At 42.1% G+C, this 19,943-nt stretch overlaps 1 protein-coding gene across 1 annotated transcript in view; it reads left to right on the top strand.

Annotated features, from left to right (window-relative positions):
* MYO10 (myosin X) overlaps positions 1-19,943 on the top strand; it is a 172,692-nt gene that overhangs the window by 76,027 nt on the left and 76,722 nt on the right. Inside the window, exon 4 of the mRNA XM_068161975.1 lies at positions 17,428-17,615. Coding sequence (XP_068018076.1) covers positions 17,428-17,615 — 188 coding nt within the window. The remainder of the gene's footprint in view (positions 1-17,427; positions 17,616-19,943) is intronic.

Consider the following 19,943-nt stretch of genomic DNA (forward strand, 5'->3'; position numbering starts at 1 on the left):
CAGAGAGGCATGCTGTGTGGAGTCAGATGTGACGTGGCAGTTCCTTGGTCACCCTCCTGTCATGGGGAGAGTAGCCTGCAGGTAGTCCATCAGATGGGTGTGGTGGCCAGGAAGGGTGAAAGAGAACATAACCTATTTTTGCACACTTTCAAATTAGGACTGCAGCTTGCCTGCCAATGATTATAACCATCTGTTGGGTTTGTATATAAAAGCTTCTATAGCAGCCACATAGACATAGAGTGCTGTACCAACCACATCCACAACAGAGCTTGGAGAATGAGGGTAATTATAAGCTCGGTTTTTACAACTGGCTTCCTTCCTTTCTTCGGCTGTAGCAACAAACATCAAACAACTTGGATTAGGAAGCAACATACTTCTTTTTCTAAGGTGTTAAACAGGAAAAGGTGTTTCATCTCTGAAAAAGTTGCGTACAGAGCTCCCTACCACCTCATTACACTGAATACTTGGTTAGCTGTTCTTAAAAGGCATATTCAGTTATTCATGCATTGAATTTTAAATCTGTTTGTCTTTATTTACTTTACCAGCATGTTCAGTTTCAGTTTGTTAAACTTGGAGTAATTAGTTGATTTCTCTCTCTCAAAGTCATGAAGGTTCCCTGAGGCAAGTAGTTGATGTTTGTGCAGTATTCATCAATAATCACAGTGGGGGGGGGGGTGTTGGGGGTGTTCAAATTCTGTCTGCAGACACAGACACTTTAGTATCTAGGTCGGTTGTTTTCTGTGCCTTATTTGGCTAGGGTTTTGCATATTTATTTATTTTTTTTCCTGAGTACAGTGGAACTCATTTCAAATCCAGTGCAGTTGCTCCATGCCATGTTATGATGGTCAGTGTGAAGCAAGTGCTGCTGCATGTTGTAGTGAGGAAACATCAGGGCACACTAAGGTCAAAGTTAATGAAAATACAGACAGACATAATTCATACACTTGAAAGCACTCCTGTTCAGATGCCCTCTACCTTTGACACAAATTGTACCTGGAGGCAGACAAATTGTGTCTGGAGGCAGACAAAGGAAGATCAGCAGGAGACAGTAACCCCAATGTGTTTACTTATGAAAACAAAAACTATAACGACTAATTTCTTAAAAGGAAAAGCTTCTGCACTCCCTGCAAAACCCAAACCTGAAAGGAAGGACCCATGCACCATCCTGAACAGCTTGGCACCCTTGGTCTTTGTTCTTTTATACTCCTTGGTATAACTAACTGTGGGCCGCTTACTAAGAAAACCAAACAATGCTATGCACAAATTGTGTCATTAATTACTACCGTAGACCATATATAAATATTGTGCATGTACATTTAGATCAAGTTCTTAGTTATTACACTATCTCCTAGGTCTACATTTATCCTGGTCTTCTCTGCAGCCCAGCTCTGGTTGCACAGCTCCTCTCCACAGGCATCCAGTGCTCTAGGGGCTCAAGTGACTGCTTGGCATGATCACCGAGGAACCTGTTGTTTATTTAATTGCTCTGCTTTTACAATAAAGAAAGTTTTAAAGTGTGCAGATGAATCACAGGTGTTTTTATTCCATGCTTTCTTATGGTACTGGAGAGATGGGGAAAATTCTCTGTGCCATCTCCTTCAGTGCAGGTGCTGAGAGCAGGCAACATGATTAGTAAGAATGCATGACAAATATCTACACATAGCTACTAACTTCCATAATTAGCATGTTGTGCTTACACACATAAGATGATGTTTTCAAAATGTAGTTCAAAATGAGTTCCTGTCTCCAAGCATTAATTACAGCTTCTGCTTCACATCTGTTACTAGAGAGCAGCAGACACAGATCTATATAAACACAACAGGCTTTTAACTGGAATTCTAGTGGAATTTATTTCTGGTGATTGCTATTTCTAAAGGATTACTAACTATATATATATAAACAATTATCTGTCAAAGTCAAATTATCACTATTTTGTTTTTCTCTTTATAATACATGTCAGAGGAAGAACACAGCAGTAATGATATGGGAAGTAAACAAATACAATTTATTGGTTAGCCAACTTAGGAATTTTCCAGAGAGGAATTGTGGTGGAGCTTGTGGCACTGCTAATAATAATAATAATAACAACAACCATAAAGAACATTTGCCTGACCTTTTTCCTCACAGATGAAAATATTGGGGATTTTAAAGGTGCATATTGTCAGATATTAGCAGATATTTTGGACTGAGGTACTACAATCAAGATAATACCAGTAAGAAGGGAGCTGCTCAGAAAGGTCTGTGTGATTGAGTACAATACCATGTAGGCAAAGGCTGCACAAACACAGTATGGTTAGCAGCACATTAGGTACATGTTTGTAACCTGGTGTGTGTATATAGTGCATTAGGGAGCTTGCCCTCTATCATCAGTGGTCTGTTTCAGTGAAACAGATGGGGTGATGAAGTAGGTCAGGTTTTATTAAAACATTTTTTTAAATCATTCTTTCTGTCTGCTCTGTACCAGTATTGTTCTTCTCATTTGGTTGGTTGGTGGAAAAAAAACAAATGTATATGATCAAACAGGGTCAATTCCTGTTGACTTCCATGAGTTTTGAAAATGTCAAAGTTGAAATATATCATCTTGTGCAAGTTTTGCCTTTGGTGCTGGTATTTATTGCTGATTTCATCTTAGATATGAAGGCTTGTTTTGGGTTTTTTTCTCCAACTCTTCATTGAACATCACTGCTGAATCTGTGAGCTGAGAACAGAAAGCAGCCCCGTGTGCAGAATCAGAAGGAAGATTTTTCAGTAGTTTGTGTTAAATACTGATGGCACCTTAGGGCTGTTCAGTCAGACCTTTTGCAAATGGTGCTGAACGCTTCTGTGTGCACCTTTGCCTCACTTGGCAGGTAAGATTTGACTCCTTTCTGTAAGTTTTGTTGCTCCCAGTTCTGAAAGGCTTTTAAAGGAGGGCAGAAATTTGGACTCTGAAACTTAAGCTGCTTGTCTGTCACTAGCAAATGTTTTCTTTACACAACTTAGTCTTGGACTGGAAAGGAAGCTGCACAAAGTGCACTGCTTGTGCTACACTGTCTAACTGCCTTATGCACATACTTCAACAGTTTACTAGAAAGGCTACACAAAACCCATTTAAGTTGAGAATTAATTCAATTACTTTTATAGCTGTTGTTTACCTTTATAAATGGACAATTAATTCATTGCCAGGCTGTTACTTTAAAAGATGTCATCCATTTCTCTCTAGCAGTTCCAGCTATCTCTTTTTGACGTCTGACAATATTTCCTTTTAAAAGGCAATGAAGTCTAAAAGTTCCATTTATCAGATTTTTGCCTGCTAATACTGTTTGCTATCTCAGCGCAGATTTCTAGACCCATGGCTGTTTGGCAGCAATTTGATGTCATCCAGCGACCTACCTGGCATAAATTTAGATTTCTGCTGTTCTGGCTTTCAGTTTCCGTTTTCATGCTCTGTTAAAATGCAATTCCTGCTCTCTGAAAAAAAAAAAACCAAGAGACCTTAAAATATTAAGGGATCATGGAAGTTATGGAAATCTGGATATTGGTATGTAAAATACTCACAGGCAGACTGAAATGGATCTCCAGGCTTTATAATACTAATATTTCCTCAGTGTCATAGAGACTGGGGTTGTTTTTTCTGGTATATCATCTACCAACTTTTTAATTTGCATGATTTCTGTGAAAAGCCCCCTCATCTTCCCAAGATGAATCCATAGGAATTTTCCTTGCTGGAGGGTCAACTAGACCTTCAGACAACTTTGAAAGACTCATTTGAGCATTGTGCAATAACAAAGCAGAAGGAAGAACTAGTGTGTAGCCATAGGCCATTTGAAGTGACAAGCTGAGCCATGGAGTTTCTGCCCTTTGTGGGGGCTTTTGTGATGTGAGCTAGAGATCGCTTAGAGTTAAGCTGTGCAATTGTGCACATAGATTGGTGCAGTCTGATGTGCAAACTTACATTCACATGCTGTATCACAGCATTGAAAATGACAAAAATCAATGTCTCATTCTGATAAACCAGGAGGTTTTTGTTCAGGAGGTCGCTTCCTCTCTCCACTTGGCAATGGTGAAGAGAGATACTCTTCCATAACTGTTTATATAAACAGACCATGCACAAAAGGTTATTATCCTGATGTCCAGTAGATAGGACTGCTACACGGCAGAGATTGTGTTGTATTAATCAAAAAGCAATAAAAACAGGGAGACTATGCCCTTTTTATACAGCAGAAAACTGACAAACTCTGAAATCATTAAATAAGGGAAGTTCTCTATCTGACATCAAAATTATTGTCTGCTATTCTGGTTTTTACCTTTGGTTGTAACAATCCTCTTTTATCAGCTTTTCTTTATATTGTTTTCATATTTCCCCTCTGGGTATTTTTTGTTCAGGAACTTATAGAATCTCCATCTACATGAAGCATTCTGGTCAGTAGGAGAAAATTGGTAAGAAAATAAGATGAGATTAGGGTATGGGTGTATTTCTTAACCTGTGAAGACTTTTGTGCATATCTTTTCCCATCTCTGAGCTAAACTGTGCAGTGTTGGCAGCTAAGTTGACCAATACTCAGTTTTTAACCCTTAAGAAATAGATCTAGGCAGCTTCATTTAGCTGCCTATAACAAGGACATTGTGAATGTTCAAGGTTGAAGCCACAGGGAGTGGAAGGATTTGTTTAGTTTAGAAGTTAAGGTAGCAGGGTTGCATGATGTCACTCTTATCATGAAGAGGTAGTGTAGCCTTTATCCTTGGAGGTCCTTGGGAAGAGTATAACGTTGTTATTCCTGTACCAAGGGAAGCTTAAGGGCACATTAGCTGATTTGAAGGGTCAGTATAACAGACAAGGGTGCATCTAATAGGGTTGTTCCAGTTTGAGGCAGAGCCTCCCTTGCCTCCTACTGGGGCAGAAAAAAAAATAAGACTTGAACAAATGGATTGTAGAAGTGATGGAAAGTTTCAACGGAAAAGCAGTGAGTGTTTTACAGAAAACCACAAGCACAGTGACAAAGGAGATCCCAAAGCACACCCAGAAGCCTCCCAGCACTCCCCTTCTCCCCACTTGAGGGTACACCCAAAACCCCCCAGGCTTTTTCTTCCCCCCCTCCACTATCAGGCTAATCCTAGCTGGCCAGATCTGAGATTGCCCTACCCCCTTCTCCTCTTGGCATCAGGCCTTGACAGGCCTAAGAGGCCTCGAGATAACTCCCCCTCTATTACCAGGCAGGGAGCATCTCCACAGGAGCGGTGAGGGAAGAAAGAGGAAGTGTAAGACCTTGTAGATGGATTTATAGGGAGCAGCTCATTATGGGAATGAAATACGCTATTTCCTGTGTCCACCCACTGGGCTGGACACCCGGGGCATCAAAAGTGTATCTCGTGTGGTAGCAGCAGAAGGCACCCAGCCTAAACTACCACAAGGGTATGGCCAGCAGTTGCTTTGGACCATCTGAATTCATGTATTAAAAAATAGATTAAAAAATTCCACAGTTATTCCAAAATTCTCTTGTGAATTGTACCAGTGAAAACAAGCATGAAGTCTGGCTTTGGAAATGCCTTGGTCTGTTATGTCTTGGATTTGACCTGTGCTCAGCACAGGAAGGGAAAAGGCCATCAGGGAAGCATTTGGTAGAAGAGACTGCTGCAACTGAAATCATGGACTGAAGCACATGGGAAAGTGCAGCTAAGCAGTATGAACATGTCTGAGAAGACACTTCTCAAAAGCAATGACATGGAGAACATTTAGCAGGTGGGTCTTTGATGTAGGTAGCTGCCTGGTGGCTGTCGAAGGTTAACAGTATACCTTCCAAGTGGAGCCTTCTCTTCCAAACCAGGAGGGAAAGGAACAAAAAAACCTCCTTCCTTCCACTCCTCCAAGTGGTTAAAATTCTGGTGCTCAGTGTGGTAGTTTTAGGCTGTGCCTTTAAGAATTTTCCACAGATCTTGAGCAGAAAGTAATAGAATGTAAATAAATCACTATTGGGTATAAAAAGGAAAATAATGATAGTTCTAAACAATCCCATTGGAAGGAATAATGGACTTGCAAAACCATCTCTCTCTTCTTGCTTCCTTGGGCTAGGAGATACTAACTTTGTGCTTCTGCTGGCTTCTGCTTGACCCTGGCTGTTTTGTTTTGGCTAAGTTCTAACATCTCTCTGCTCTTTCACTTGTTCCTTTGTGTACAGGGGAGTAAGAGGGAGCAGAGAGGGAGAAGCTATTAGCAGCTCTTTGACCAGGGGGGTCCTTGTGGATAATAATACCTGTCAATAGTGTAAATACTGTACATTTTGTACATATTCATTACATTTCATCGTGGATTGTAATTTTGCTTGTAAATACAGCTTTTATTTGCTTCCAACTGAGCTGGTCTGGCAAATTTAATGGGGGGGTGGTGGGGAAGGATTTTCAACCCAGCACATTCAGTTTCCAACACACCTAGCTGTTGGGACCCCCCTGTCACAGCAGATATACAGATGGGTTCTATTCCTCATAGTTTGATGGCATTAGAGTACACTGTGTACCCACGTCTACTAAAGCTTTACACTCGTTCAACTTGCAAGCCATTGGACCCATATAGTCAAATAAACCCAATTGTTACTCTCCCCCATCTGGTTGGAGGCAGGACTCCTCTAATTCTCACTGGAATCACTCTACATCTTGTGAAGATGCTTTGGAAATCTTTTTCAGGAAGATCAGAAGCAGTATCAATTTGTATGCTCTTTTTTGGTAACTTTCCACTGGAAACTTCTTCTGGGGAGAGTTTCCTTGTAGTTCACACTCTCACACAGCTAGGACTGCAATGGGTTTTCCATCCCACTGCCTTATGTCCTCCCCATGGTCACATAAATAGAACCATAGGGTATGCAGTGGTGTGTGTACCTCCTAGATTCTCTGTCTTGGATAGGGAAATGCCTGCTTCAAATAAGTGAAATACAGGACCATACAGGTGGGGAATAGGACATGTGTTCTATTGGATTCTCTTGACCTCCTGGGGCAGTTCCTTCACAGCTGAAACACTGTACAGAGGAAAAGAGACCTTCCTTATATTGCTGGAGCCTGCTCATCGTTTCATCCACCATTTGTCCTTGGCTGTCTCTCAAGGCCAGAGATAAAGACTGAGTGACCACCTCTGGCTCTTTCTTTTGTTCCCATGATAACCCTGGCTCATCTTTTGCCAAATGAACTACTTTTCTTGTATATTTCTTCTTCCATACGGGGTAACTGATGCTGGCATAGGCTGGTTTTCTGGAGCAGCTGCCATGCCTGCCATTGTGATTTGAGTAGCCACGGTGACTGCTTGTCTCCCTGTAGGACCAGAGACCTTCTCTTGCCCTTGAGCACTCTGAACAGTAGTGAGAAGTCCTTGATAGATATGAGCCAGGCCACAACATGTTGTAGTGATTTCTGCCTGTCAGGAACCTCTGGGCTGACAGCATACTTTTTTCCAAGTATTTCTCTAGTTTGTCAGGATTTTGTACTTGTTTGGGGGTGAAATTGCAAGTAATCAGAGGTGACAATCAGCCTAGGTACTTGCCCATACTCTCCCACACACCCTGCCACTCATAATTATCCAGCCTTGGGGCAGATCTCCAGGTGGCATTCTTGAGAAAGACCTGTATACCACTGTGGAAAAGCCCTGGCCTGTCAAATAGGTGAGATTACATCTACACCAAGTGGCTAGTGGAGTAACCAACTCATAGTATGCCAGTAATCAGCACATCCACATCATAGCATTAATCTATTGAAGTGAGGTGATAAGTGGTACCAGCAAGAGCACATTGAGGACAAGTGTATAAGGTCTTTTGACAAGCTGCAGTACATCAGCCCCAGCTGCCCCCAGAAAGCAAATGCATCCACACAGTGAACGTACTACAGGAGAAAACCCACAACAACTGTATACATATTTCTTTTGACAAGACTTAATTGAATCCTCTTGTTATCTCACTGCTTGTTATTTCAACCCCTTTGTCTCCTGGCTGGCTTACCAAAATTGACTGGGTTTTGTGCCACACATTGGGGCACCAGAAGTAGACTGTCCTGGTTTAACAGTCTGCCTTCTAAGTGGAGATCCCTGCACCTGCAAGACAGGAGGGAAAGTAACACAAAAAAAACAAACACCAAAAAACAACCCTGGGTGGGGATAAGGAGTTTAATGAGATGATACACTGTACAATTAGCTTAGCTTATTTTTGCAGAAAAGCAGAAGCAGCAGAAGCCAGCAATGAAGCAGTACCCCCACCCTCCCCAAGCATGCAGCAACCACCTCAGCAGAAAAAAACAACACCCCAAAACCAGAAGCTGGAAGCAGCAACCAGGCAGGAAGTCTCTCATGTTAGAATGGGAACTTCAAGCTTCATGATGCTTTGCTCCAGCCAGCACTCTCACACTTTGATTTTGAAGCTGGAATGATGGCAGCATGGTGTGGAATATTCATCAGTAGATTCAACTAGCTAAACCTGTGACCTGGCACTTGCTCTTCTTAGCAACATTCTCTGTCATATGCTAGATCCCTTCCGAACATCTTCCCCTATGACTGCCAACTATTGCATTTGTAGTGTGGCCTGGATGTTTACAAACAGCTGAATTTACAATTAATTCTACAGTTGAGAAGAAAAGAAGACAGTTTAGGGGTCATAATGCTGTGCATGTTGACTAGGGAAAAAAACACAGTCGATACTAAGATACTATGATATAAATTTGGCCAGTTGGAAACATACCGTGAGTCATCAAACATAATGAGGGCTGCAGAAGTCCAAGCATGTAAGGATGATTATAGAGTATGACCTTTCCATCTTAGAAAAGGCTTGAATGCATATAAACTTGTAGTTTATTATTTCACCTTGATTATGGTTTTTAAGAAAGGAGCTTGGCTTTAGGCATCTTAGCTTGTAATTTAGAGAGACAGCTGGATTCTGTCCCACTCAAATTAGCATGGGACTAACTGAAAGATGGGGTATGCTTACCACAGAGACGATAAATCAAGGTCCCATCAAGAACAAGGATATTAATTATCATCCTGTTTATGGCATACCCTTGTTCCTTCTGTTGCCTCCCAAAAAAGCACACCAAAATATGGCTCAGCCATCTTTCTCTTTTTTGTTTGTTTGTTTGTTATGGTGATTGAGTTATTGTTGCTTCAGAATAAACTCAGTCATGATTACTGTCAGTCTCTTTACCTGAGAAAACTGGACATGATGGAGGCTGTATCTGCAGCGTGGGGAGAACTCTTGTGTTCCCAGGTTTTGAATCCTGACACCTTGAAATGTGGTGTTGAAAACATAGTGAAGTTTGACAGCTGTTTTGTGGTTCTCTGCCTTTCCATAGTCTGTTGAAAGCACTGGTGGTGTAATGTTACTGTAGCTGTGATAATTTAAAGCTGTGAGAGGATGTGCAAGTTGTGTGGAACAGTGCTCAATATATTTATAAGTATTTTTCTAGTCCACCAGTTTCTCATGTATTTAGAGTATGCCCAGAAAATAGTACTCATTAATACCCTGTTGTTGGTTTAGGTTTTTTTATACCCTTGGTTTTCAGACACAGAATCGATTCCTTAAGTGACTCCAGGAAAGTCAAGAGTTGCACAGAAACAACTCAAATGTTTTTGAGACATCTATAAACGTGTTTTTGTTTCTGTAATGAGACAGATATTTCTTGTCCCAAAGCAGAAAGTCTTGAAAGTGCTCTTGAAAGAGTTGGACAAAGTGCTGTTTCTTAACGTATGTACCTGTGTCACACATCTTAATTCTGTATTCAGTTGCAACATTTTTAGTAACAGGTTGCAAAGAATATGTTCATTTTTGGTGTTACTGGAGAAACACACTGATAAAAATTGAGGAATGAATTCTCCTTGTGCCAGTTTAATAGTATAAGGGGTTTTAGTTTCTGTTATGATTGTTGATCAAAGGTTTGTTTCAGGAAGAGCACATAATACTCTTTAACAGAGCCCTCCAGCCTGCTCTTGCCTTTGTGACCCACCTTGCCTGTAGCCTGAGATATGCAAAGCCTAAAAGTAGTCATTTTTGCCACCCTCCGTCTCGCCACCACCTTTTTGTCCCCTATGCATTTATGTGTGTGTATGTATGAAGAGAGGAGGAATGGGGTGTCTTAGATGCTAGAAATCTGGGAAGTACAGTGGGGTACCTTAATGTAGAGGGTGAAAGGAGGTCATGGGAAAAAGTGTGGGATAAAATTAATGATATTACATGAGAAGCAGCAGCTTGGGTAAGACATAACTTAGTAAAGGACCTTCAGAAACAGGAGAGTTACTGTGGAGATGCAGAAGTTTGACATACAAGGAAAATGGAAGGTGAATTGTTGCTGGATATGGAGCAAACTTGAAAAGATGAACTCAAAGCATCTGCAAAAGGGAAAAGAGTGAAAGCAAGGTGGTTCTGCTAATTTAGTTTATAGAGTTAATGACAGGATCTTGCATTGGGACAGTTTCCTTATCTGTTGCTTTTTCTGTGTAGAGAACCTGACAACAATTCTGTAGGGGAAATTTCTTCTTCTACTTTGCCTCTTTTATTCAAAAAATCTTTTCTACATGGAAACACCCATTTCAAACCATATTTCAATCATCTATTGCAAATGTGTTTCTTGTAATTTTAAGCTAACTTACAAAAGTATATTTTAACCAATACAAGTTTTATGTAATTTACATTTGTTTGGCATCTAACTGAAGTAAATCATCCTCGTTAAAAAACAAATAAATTTACAACCCCTCTCATGCTGGACAGGACTGCTCTGACCGTTGTAAGTTTTCTGTGGGACTCAGAAATCTTTGTGAGCTCTTGAACCTTGTTAAAGAACTAATTGGTTTCGAGTGTTTGAAGGAGTCTGGGGTGATTCCAAGATGCAGGTTCAAAGCTCAGAACGCAACAAACAAAACAAGAAAGCACTCCTAGGAATGATGAAAAATCACTCCCTTTCTCAAGTATATCTTTTGTTGCAACTCTTGCAATGCCATCACCTTGCTTGCTATGACAGGGCTTGGACTTATGGGCTTGCCCCTGTACACTGCACTGGTTAGGCCACACCTTGAGTACTGTGTCCAGTTCTGGGCCCCTCAGTTTAGGAAGGACGTGGACTTGCTGGAATGTGTCCAGAGAAGGGCAACAAAGTTGGTGAGGGGTTTGGAACACAAGCCCTATGAGGAGAGGCTGAGGGAACTGGGGTTGCTTAGCCTGGAGAAGAGGAGGCTCAAGGGTGACCTTATTGCTCTCTACAACTACTTGAAGAGAGGTTGTAGACAGGTGGAAGTTGGTGTCTTCTCAGAGGCAACCAGCATCAGAACAAGAGGACACAGTCTCAAGCTGCACCAGGGGAGGTTTAGGCTGGAGGTTAGGAAGTTCTACACAGAGAGAGTGATTGCCCATTGGAATGGGCTGCCCGGGGAGGTGGTGGAATCACCATCATTGGAGGTGTTCAGGAGGAGACTTGATGGGGTGCTTGATTGCATGGTTTAGTTGATTAGGTGGCGTTGGATAATAGGTTGGACGCGATGATCTTGAAGGTCTCTTCCATCCTGGTCCTATTCTATTCTATTCTATTCTATTCTATTCATTTTGAAAGTCTTCTTAGGGGATCAGCAAACAATCTTACCTCCTCTTTTTGTGCTAAAAGGAGGAGTAGGAATATCTGTGGTTCATGACTGAACATATTTTGGAAGGCACATTATCAATGTAAAATTTCAGTAAAAATTTGAAATTGGGAAAGGAGCCTGACCTTTTAATATGGTAATCAAAGGGCTGCACTAGGATTCAGGCTGAATAACTCAACTTGCACTTATTCTTGAAGTTAAATAAATACACTAGCGGTGATCTGACAACAAGCTGTTGCAGGTTTAGTCTGTAACAAAGTAATTCAAGAGTTTGTGTGCAGTTCTGTCTGAAGTTGTTGGGTTGGTCATGTAAGAGAGTAAACTGTTGTGTTCTTGGCCAAGGATTTAAGAAGTCAGATTTGCAATAGGAGCTTTACTCAGTGTTGCTGTGAAATACCCCTCAAACTACTTAAACAGGAAATCTTCAGTCTGTTTGTGGGTGCTCTGCCAAGCGTGTGAACATTTTTCCTGCTCATAACTGCTTGCAGCGCTTTCATTTAAAAAAAAGTAATTATTTACTGTGCTAATTAGATTAGAAACTGCATAGAACAAAGACAAAATGTAATTGACACTCTTTCGAGCAAAGTGGAAGTGACATTCTTATATGAAAATACCTTTTCTGCAATTTCATCCAAATGGCTGATTTGCATTGTTAGCATACTAAAGTAATTTAGAGATCCTCCTTCTGAGCGTTAACTGCTTTAATTTGCCATATAATGATGCCTGGTGCAGAAATAGTGTTCAGAAGCCAGGAGACAATGCACTGAACAGCCCTACATTTTATTCTGTGTCTTTATACCAGTTTAACTTGCTGCTAAGGTACTTGCAAAACCAGAAAATCTGCTCTCCGGTCCCCAAGGGGAGAGAAAGCAGAGCCCTTCAAACAAAGAGGTGGTGAAGTGGTTCTCTTCTTCCTGTGGGTGCAAGTTGTGCTGTGCCTCAAGTGTCTGACTTTGTGTTTTATGGAGGTGCCAAGGCAGAAGCTAGCAGGAGCAGGATCTCTTGTTTATAAAATGCCTCTATTAAGAACATGTGATAGTTATTGGATGGGGAAAGTAGTAAGCCTGGCAGTGGCATAGGAAATTATTCTTGCAGCAGACCTTAGAAACATGGAATGGTTTGGGTTGGAGGGGACCTTAAAGATCATCTAATTCAAATACCCCTGCCATGGGCAGGGGCACCTTCCGCTAGGCCGGGTTGCTCAAATCCCTGTCCAACCTGCCTTTGAACACCTCTATGAGGGGGCATTCACAACCTCTTTGGGCAACCTGTTCCAGTGTCTCACCACCCTTACTGTAAAAAAATTCTTCCTAATACCCAGTCTCAACCTACCCTCTTTCATCTTATAGCCATTCCCCCTTACCCTATCAGTACAAGTTCTTGCGAGAAGTCCCCATAGTCGAGGTGCTCCAGCCCTCTGATCATCTTCATGGCTCTCCTCTGGACTTGCTCCAACAGTTCTATGTCCTTCTTGTGCTGGGGGCACCAGAATTGAATGCAGTATTCCTGGTGGGGTTTCATGAGAGCAGATTAGAGGGAAAGAGTCATCTCACTTGTCCTGCTGGTCACACTTCTTTTGATGTAGCCCAGGTTGGCCTTCTGGGCTGCAGGCACATATTGCAGGCTCATGTTGAGTTTTTTGGCAGGTGATACCCCCAAGTCCTTCTCCTCAAGGCTACTCTCAAGCCATTCCTTGCCCAGCCTATATTTGTGCTTGGGATTGTCCAGACCCAAATGCAGGACCTTGTACTTGGCCTAGTTGAACTTCATGAAGTTGCCTTGGGCCCACCTTTTAAGCCTCTTAAGGTCCCTCTGGATGTCATCGCTTCCCTCCATCATGTCAACCAGGCCACACAGCTTGGTGTCATTCACAATCTTGCTGATGGTGCACTCAATTTCACTGTCCATATTGCTGACAAAGATGTTAAACAGCACTGGTCCCAGAACTGACCCCCGAAAGACACCTCTCATCACTGGTTTCCATTTGGACGTTGAGCCTGTGGTGGGTTGGAAATTCCCCCAACATTAAATTGCCAGCCCAGCCCAGTTGGAAGCAAGTGAAGCTGTATTTACAAGCAAACTACAATCAACAACGAAATGCAATGACTATGTACAAAATACGCAGGCTGTCATGCAGGACAGTGTCAACAGTTTATGTAAGTCCAGGTAGATGCCATCAGTTGCTCTTCCCTTACCCACTGGTGGCATAACTTCATTATAAAAGGCCACCAAATTCATCAGTCATGGTTTGCCCTTGGTGAAGCCATGTTGGTTACCATCAATTACCTCTTCTGAATTTTCCATATGCCTTAGTAAAGACTCCAGGAGGATGTGCACCATGTTCTTGCCAGGTAGAGAGGTGAGACTGCCTGGCCGATAGTTTCCAGAATCTTTCTTTTTTTCCCTTTTTGAAGAGGGGGTTCACGTTTCACCTTTTCCAGTCAGCAGGAGCTTCACCAGACTGTCATGACCTTTCAAATATGATGGATGATGGTTTGGCAACTTCATTTGCCAGTTCCCTCAGGACCTGTGGGTGGATCTTATTGGGCTGTTGTTGACTATACCTAGGAAAATTTACAAAGACTTTGGGAAGATTTATGTGTTGGTTTTTTTTTTTTAGTGGGATCTTTTTTAATAATGTGAATAGCTTTTAATAACTTTTAAGTGAAAGTGCTCCTTCAACTTACCAATACTTTACTGAACTACCTTGCATTAAAGTGGATTTTCATTTGGGCCAGCAAAGTCCTAGCTGGTTTGTGCAGAGCCCTAGCTGTGGCTGCTTCTGAGTTGGATTATTCCTGTTGGTAGGTGATGAATCTGATTCCCTATGTCTATGAAGGCAGTTTTTTTGTGATCTTGCCCTGGGATAAGGAACTTGTTTTGGGAGGGCCTGAGTTTGTTCTGTCTTGTATCATTATAATTTGGTGGCAATTTGTGCACACATTTAACTTGTTCTGCAAAAAAAGTAGTATGTACTCTAAGCACCAGAAGACTTGAACCACAGAAGCAGAGCTATTTCAGTAGAGGGTGTGGTTCTTCACGTTCTTGCTGAAAGAAAAAGAGAGAGAGGAGGAATTTTTAAAACAGTAACACATCCTAAGCGTTACCACATGAGGTGCTTTAGGAATTGGTTTTGCCAGTATTGCTTCTGCTTTTCACCAAGCTTCTTTCACTGCCATGGCACATTACCTTTTTCTCTAGAATGCTCTACCTGAATTATAAGGCAACAAAGACAGCTGATTTTTTTTAATAATAGTAATATTTTCTTATTTGTAGTAATGGCTGGGGTTCTGGAAGTGTTGATATAATCTTTAAAACACTGTGTTTAAACTATGTGAAAGACTGCCTCGTGCTAACTGAGCCTGTGCAGAAGTGGGCTGCTGTCATCTCCTAGGATATTTACTGTTTGAAATAGGAGAAACAAGAGAAGTTGTCCTGTAGCTGATGGTGGTGCAGAGTTGCCAGTGCTTTATCAGAGGAAGATCAGGGGATGTGATGATGTCCTGTCAGGTACTTTATCAAACAGAAGCTATAAAGTAGGGACTTGCAGTTAGAAAGTTAGATGGTATCATGTTTCATGGGGATTTTTTTATCTGCTGCTTTGCCATGGCATCTGTTGTGATGATGTACCTCAAGTTCTTACATTTTAGTCAGACTGTAATAAAGAGGAAGATCTGCAGCACTCCATTTGATTGCTCATGCTTGCACTTTATTAGTATAATTTAAGAAAAGAGAAATCTTAAATTTCTGACTGTGCAATCTCTGCTGAAATATGTAGCAAAGTGAGGAAGTTTGTTCTCAGAGACTACCTCATTAGTTCTTTATTTATAACTCAAGAGTGGGTGATCCCAAGAAATGAGTCTGTTGTCTCAATGCTGTAATTGCCCTGCAATATGATCTTCTGTTGAAATGGTATCTTTCTTCTGGATGAAACCTTCTGAGCTACTGCACAGCGTGGGGATTCTTACAAAACATACAGATTGAATGTTCAGAGCTCTGTAGAAGGTATTTGAATTGCAGTGAGGAGGAATATTCTTCTCACAGCTAATAAAATTGTCATAACTTCAAGGACACTGTTGTGGTTCCCTTGAGCAAAAGCTCAAAGCTGCTACTTACGCTGGGCCTGATGGAGGACAAGCAGGTGAATAACAGGGAATGTAACTGCAGGGTAACAATGAGAAAGGAGAGCTGATACAAAGTGATTAATTGCACTTCAATTAAGGAGAACAGGGAGGCAGGTAGATATGGAATGCAAATACTGTGGATGAGATTGACAGGAAGGAAAGAAAACCGTGGGGGAGCTGGTGGTCCCTGGGTCTCAGTAAGTGTCCCCACAATGGCTTGCTGGAGAAGAGAGTGGTTGCAGGAGGATCACATAGGTCTGTGTTTCTGTGGTGTGAGAGATGCTGCTTACCTTATGTGGACCTTCCTAGGTAGAGTGCAGTGGAGGTGAAAAGACCCCAAATCATGCTGTCAACTTCACAGCTTGTTGCTGTTGGCCATGAGAGGGTTGACTGCAGGTGAAGCATCTGTCTGTACACAGGGACCATGTTACAGGACTGAATACTTGCAGTGTGGCTCTTTGCAAATCTGTAGCAGGGCTATGGAAGCCAGTCGTCAGCTTCTTGCCTGTAACAACAGAGACAGAATTATTTTGGTTGAAAGAGACCTTTAAGATCATCAAATCCAACCTAAGTCAACCTAAGACCACCATGGCCATTAAGCCATGTCCCCAAGTGCCATGTTCACAGGTTTCTTGAGCACCTCCTGGGACAGCAACTCCACTGCCTCCCTGGGCAGCCTGTTCCAGTGCCTGACCACTCTTTCCGTAAAGAAACTTTTCCTAATATCCAACCTAAACCTCCCCTGGCACACCCTGAAGCCATTTCCTCTCATTCTATCACTTGATACTAGAAAGAAGCAACTGTCCCCTACCTCACTACAACCTCCTTTTAGAGAGCAATGTGCTGTCCCCTCAGCCTGTCAGTCCCTGAGGAGAATTGAGCTGGGGAGCCCCTGAGCAGCCTGAACCGGTGCTAATGAAATGAAATTTGTCTCACAGCACTAACACCACACACATGATGTATCAGTTAATTTCACAGGCCCTCACTTAATTTGGTTTTCTTCAGAAAATATATTGAGGAGAGTAACTGAGCAAATGAACAGCATTGAAAGTAGGCTGTTGCAAATGAGCACTTTATCACAGCCTAGTGAGTTAAGGCAGTGGACACAAGCTGCTACCTGGGTGGTTTTAACTTGTGCTTTCTAGTTGCAATTGGATAGAATGAATGTCTTATCAGCTGGCATTGTGCATCACACTAGTAATAAAGTAAATTGCAGAAACTCATTGTTTTGGGAGCACTTGACAGTTTGTGTACTGTTCTTTAGGTGTATGCTGTGTAACAGTGCTAGTGTCTACCATGTTTTTAAAATGAGTAGCAGAAAAGGATTGGATATGCTACATGGAAATACGCACTTTTGCACCAGTACTTGGGACACAGTCAAGCTTTTAGTAAGTTTATCAAGTCCCTAAGGAACGTGTTAGAAGCATCTGTATACCAGTGCTGACAGGCAATACTGTGCTGCTCTACGTGGTGTTAAGGCAGGGATTCATATAGCTGAGCTCTGTGCTGTTGGTGGAATAAGCATGACAACAGCACAGAGGTGAAAGTAATTGTTACCCTTCTGTTGCTTTTATTGCAAGGAAGAAGCCAGGTTAAAAATAGTATCCTCCTTTATCCAAAAGATTGATAGACTTTTGCAAACATGTATTTGTTCTCTTTTTTTGGGGGGGAAGAATGTTAATCTGTTTCACCCTGTGTGTAATAACAGCTTGGGGGGTTGCTGTGTGTTTGCAGACCTACATTGGTTCAATAGTTGCCTCTGTGAACCCTTACAAGAGCATCCCGGGACTGTACGACTGCACCGCCATGGAGCAATACAGCAAGCACCACATGGGAGAGATTTCACCTCACATCTTTGCTGTGGCGAATGAGTGCTACCGCTGCCTTTGGAAGCGCCATGACAACCAGTGTATCCTCATCAGGTAAATGTCAACAGCTGCTGCTGCTGCTGCTTTGATTAGCCCTGCCAGTGAGCCTACCAAGGTGATTTAAGAGCATAGCTTTGGGCCACATGGGGAAGAGAACCCCAAAGGAAAGCAGGCTTTTAAACCTTCAGAATTTCAGGAGAGAGTTCTGAACTTGCTTTGTATTATTCAGTGGATTTCTAACAAAATTGTGGTTTTTCTTAAGCATCTTATAATTCCATTTAGTGGAAAAAATATTTGTATTTTTATGCATTTTTTGCTACTTGCCCACCTAGTATTACCCAAAGTGTTTTTCCCCCCAGTTTAAACATACCTGCACAACTCAGTGGTTTGTCACCAGTCCTGAGAAATACATTAAATAGCAACAGCAAAGAGAAAAATCTCCACATTTCAACTGCTTAATTCTGCCCAGTTAATCTGCTCATGAGTATTCAACACCATGCTGATGTCATACCAGTTTGAAAATGAAGGTGCTGGACAGATCAAAAGATTGTGGGACTTGAAGTTCAGATTGTAATGAGAGGCTTCCTGTTTCCAGTTGGAGTTTCCAGTTTCTATTTTTTGGGGTGTTGTTTTTTTTCTGCTGGGCCAGCTGTGGGCTTGTGAGGAGGGGAGTTGTTTTATAATTGGCTTCTGCTGCTGCCTCTGCAGGATCCAGCAATATGAGGAAGGTCTCTTTTCCTCTGTGTAAGCCTGTGTTTCAGCTATGAAGGAACTGGGAGGTCCTTCAGCTCAAAGAGAACGTGTCCTATTCCCCACCTGTATGGTCCAGTATTTCACCTATTTGAAGCAGGCATTTCCCTATCCAAGATAGAGAATCTAGGAGGTACACACCATAGTGTACCCTGTAGTTCTACTTATGTGACCATGGGGAGGGCATGATGAAGTGGGATGGAAAACCCACTTCAGTCTTAGCTGTGTGAGTGTGTGAACTACAAGGAAATTCTCCCCAGAAGAACAGAGTTTCCAGTGGAAAGTCACCCAAAAAGAGCAGACAAATTGATACTGCTTCTGATCCTCTTGAAAAGATTTCCAAAGCATCCTCACAAGATGTAGAGTGATTCCAGTGAGAATTAGAGGGCCCCTGCCTCCAACCAGATGGAGGTGATGGACATCTAGGTTTATTGGACTATATGTGTCCAATGGCTTGGCAAGTTGAACACACAAGAATGTAAAGCTTTAGTAGATGCAGGCACACAGTGTGCTCCAATGACATCAAACTATGAGGGTAGAACCCATCTGTATATCTGCTGTGACAGGGGGATTCCAACAGCTGAGGTTGTTGGAAGCTGAACACTGGATTGCAAGGCACAGTTTGCTTTCACTTGGAAGAGTGGAAGGAGTTACTGGAATCAACTGCTCCAGGGGTGGAAACACAGCTCCACCATTTGGACTGGTCATGGACTGATCTACACTATATTGGAACAGGGTGGAGCTCCAGAACATCTGCAGTAAGAAGTCTGTTGTGTATCACAAGGCAATGTAATTTTGAATAAGAGTGAACAGTGAATGATGTATATTGTATGTTGTTAATTGCTGCTGGGCATGATGTAGATGGTGTAAAATAAGTGGTGGATAGTGCCATGATTTTAGCCAACTGATTTTATTGATGAGTATTCAGTGCCACGCTGACATCATGGCAGCTTTAAAATGAAAGTGCTGGCTGGAGCAGAGGTTTTGAAGTTCAGCTGGTAACATGAGCAGTTCCTGTTTCTGGTTGCTGCTTCCAGTTTCCATTTTTTGGAGTGCTGGTATTTTCTGCTGGGCCACCTGCAGGCTTGGGGGCTGAGGTGGTTGTTTTATCACTGGCTTCTGCTGCTGCTTCTGCAGTGCTTTTCTGTGAAACAGAACAAGATAATTGCCCATTGTATTTTTTTTTGTTAAACTCTTTATCTGAACCCAGGGATTTTTGTGCTACTTTCCCTCCTGATCTGTGTGTGGGGAGCATGCTTGTGAGAGCAGACTGTCCTAAATCAGGACAGCATTTTAATGTTCTTTTGCTGCTTTCATCTTTTCCTTCTTTCTTGCTCCAGAAGAGCTGAAAACACAGATAGCTCTTCTCACTTTCCCCTGCCTGCCTTCTCAGATGCCTGGGCTCACACACATCAAGGAAACTGAAGCCTTTCCTGCCATACTGGGAGAAGTAGCTCAGTGGAGATGGCAGCATGGTTCCAGGCAGGGAGTGATATTCGAGGGGAGTGAGCAGGCTTGTGTTTCCCCTCCTTCTCTTCTCTTGCCTTTACAATATTTTTGCGATTAAGCCTGTTTCCTCTTGCCTTCTTGTAGCAAAAGTGAAGGGTGTGAAGAACTCTTCAGATATAAGGT

Source organism: Melanerpes formicivorus, unplaced genomic scaffold (genome assembly GCF_026170545.1).
Source record: "Melanerpes formicivorus ecotype bairdi unplaced genomic scaffold, bMelFor1.0.p_v2 SCAF_61, whole genome shotgun sequence".
NCBI lineage: Eukaryota > Metazoa > Chordata > Aves > Piciformes > Picidae > Melanerpes > Melanerpes formicivorus.